General features: G+C 32.5%; 1 protein-coding gene across 1 annotated transcript; it reads left to right on the top strand.

The window, feature by feature from the left end:
* LOC111398536 (BAG family molecular chaperone regulator 1-like) lies at positions 1–1,847 on the top strand. Its single transcript, XM_023025488.1, has 4 exons — positions 1–666; positions 899–1,155; positions 1,242–1,388; positions 1,485–1,847. Exons 1-4 carry the CDS (start codon positions 429–431, stop codon positions 1,611–1,613), a joined length of 771 nt encoding a protein of 256 aa, XP_022881256.1. The 5' UTR covers positions 1–428; the 3' UTR covers positions 1,614–1,847.
* Positions 1,848–2,600: the final 753 nt, after the last annotated feature.

Here is a 2,600-nt window from a genome sequence, read left to right as displayed (position 1 = left end):
AAAAAGAAAACCACCCAACCACTCATCCATCCACAACAAAGGCATCTCTCTTTAACAACCACTATCTTGCCATTCTTCTTCCTGACTCTTTCTCTGTGTCTCTCTTTATACATATATAGATGGATTCTGTAATAATCATTATCATATTTCTTTTATGAAACTTCCATCGAAACCCTGAACTGACTCAAAAACAAGTTTATGGTGGTTGTTCATTATTTATAGGGATTTGTATTTATACATTCAGACCACATTGTTGTTGTTAGTCTGACATTGTGGGTCAGAATTGGGTTCTTTCTTCATACATGGGTTTGTTCTTAGCTTAGCAGACAAGTAGTTAAAAACATCTTCATCAACTTTTTCAGTCTTGTTCATATATTGCATTGATCATATTGTGTGATCTATATAACAAGAATTCCTTTTATACAACCATGAACAAAGATAATATGATCAGAATGAAGACTAAGGCTGCCGGAATTTCTTCGCCTGTAAAATCCGCCGGTGCCGGTGGTGGTTCTGAGGCGTGGGAGGTTAGGCCTGGAGGAATGTTAGTACAAAGGAGAAGTTCAGATTATACTCAGAATTCCATTCATGTTCCCTACATCAGAGTCAAAGTGAAATATGGCAGATCTTATCATGAAGTCAACATTAATTCTCAAGCAAGTTTTGGTAATTCCTATTCCTGAAGTTCTATTCCAATTCGACAATTTGACCCTTGAAACTTTTTTCGTGTCAATGCCCTGGTCGGCTTTTAAAACATTAGTTTGAATGTATGCAATTCTTGAGGCCTTGACATTAGGATTGTAAAGTATTCCATTAGATTTTGGGTCTATTTTTCATGAATTCCATTTTCTTGATCTTAAATTTGTTTATTCTAATGGATCATAGTTTTTAAGTGCAGGTGAATTGAAGAAAATGCTAGCCGAGCCGATGGGACTATCTTCACAGGATCAGAAATTGATATACAAGGACAAAGAGAGAGATTCAAAAACTTTTCTTGATGTTGCTGGAGTGAAAGATGGATCAAAGATTATGCTAATCGACGACGAATTGAGTAAAGAGAGAGGAAATCTTGAATTGATAAAAACTGCGAAAATGGAGAAGGCATCAAAAGAAATTGCAGCAATTAGATCTGAAGTTGACAAACTCGCAAAACAGGTGATAATTTTACCATTTTATTATATAATTTGTTAAAAAAGATTAGATTATCTTTTTTTCCTGATTTTCTTGATGAATTTTTGCAGGTGGCATTGACTGAATTGGAGATAAATTGTGGAAAGAAAGTTGTGGAGACAGTTTTATTGAATTTGATTGAATTGTTAATGACACAACTGATTAAATTGGATGGAATTTCTGCAGAAGGAGATATGAAAATCCAGAGAAGAATGCAGGTAACTATTTATATTATTAATCAAATCTTTGAATTTTCGCGGTCGAATTTTTGTAAAAAAGCTATATTAATTTTCTTGAATTCAATGAATTTGAAGGTGAAAAGGGTGCAGAAATACATTGAAACTCTTGATATCCTTAAGATAAGAAATTCTTCCCTTGGCAGTATGGGAAATGAGAGGAATCCAGGGCCAGTTGTGGTAACAACAAAATGGGAGACATTCTGATCCTTAAATTGGACTCGTTCGAGTAAAGATGCGACAAAATCTCGTGCGTGATAAGTTAGATTGGACGATACTGAATAGTGTAAAGAAATAAAAACACTAAAGGTTTGTTTATTGTATATCAAGTTCCTATCTAATATTGCATAATGCACGCACTAGATTGGTAGAAAATATGCACATATATTTTAATTTTTTCTTGTTGAATATATATTGTATTGGGTTTATTTTTAATGGTTTACTTACTTTCTTGTGATAAAAAAATTTGGCATTTATGTGGTCTCCCCATTTTGGAGTGATGCCTTAACCTCCCATTTGTATATGGCAACTTCGCGTAAAGAAAAAAGGTTTAGTATTGAAATAATTGATATGTAACTATTTTCTAAGGTAAAAATTAGAGTCGAGTTCCTCAACATTTGAATTCGTGAATCTAGTTATCTAACATTTCAAATCGAGGTTTTGTATTCCTAACTTATATAAATATGAAAATCTTGATCCGTACTTAACGAAAACTGTCAATTTAAACAGCGAAATTGTAGACAACTTTCACATGTAAAAATATTTTTGTTTTGACAAATTTTAATTTGAGATTTCTATTTGCCACTTAGATCCTTGAAAAGGGGGGCTTTTTGTATTTGGCAAATGTTTTAGTATTTTTTTTAATGTTAATAATGAAGACATGATCATTACTTATTTTGAAGCACGAGATTCCTTGTTGCTTGTGAGGATAAAATAAATTGGCAGCCACGTTAAATAATTCTTTGGCAATAATTAAGTTACTTATTGCACCAAAATGATGAAAAGAACACGATTGACTTTTGACCGCATAGTAGTATAATCTTTATGTTTTGTTTGCCCGTGACACTCTTGTCATACTTTTTCAAAGTATTTGGATACTTTGCCCTTTGAAAAGTGTCTTGGCAATTTCGTATGTTTTAAATATTTGCGACTTAAGTTTTTTTAAATGATTTCTAATTATCTTCAAATTTTAAA

Source organism: Olea europaea, chromosome 8, assembly GCF_002742605.1.
Source record: "Olea europaea var. sylvestris chromosome 8, O_europaea_v1, whole genome shotgun sequence".
Classification (NCBI taxonomy): Eukaryota; Viridiplantae; Streptophyta; class Magnoliopsida; order Lamiales; family Oleaceae; genus Olea; species Olea europaea.
The sequence above is the reverse complement of the archived record's forward strand: the minus strand, read 5'-3'. Positions and strand labels throughout refer to the sequence as shown.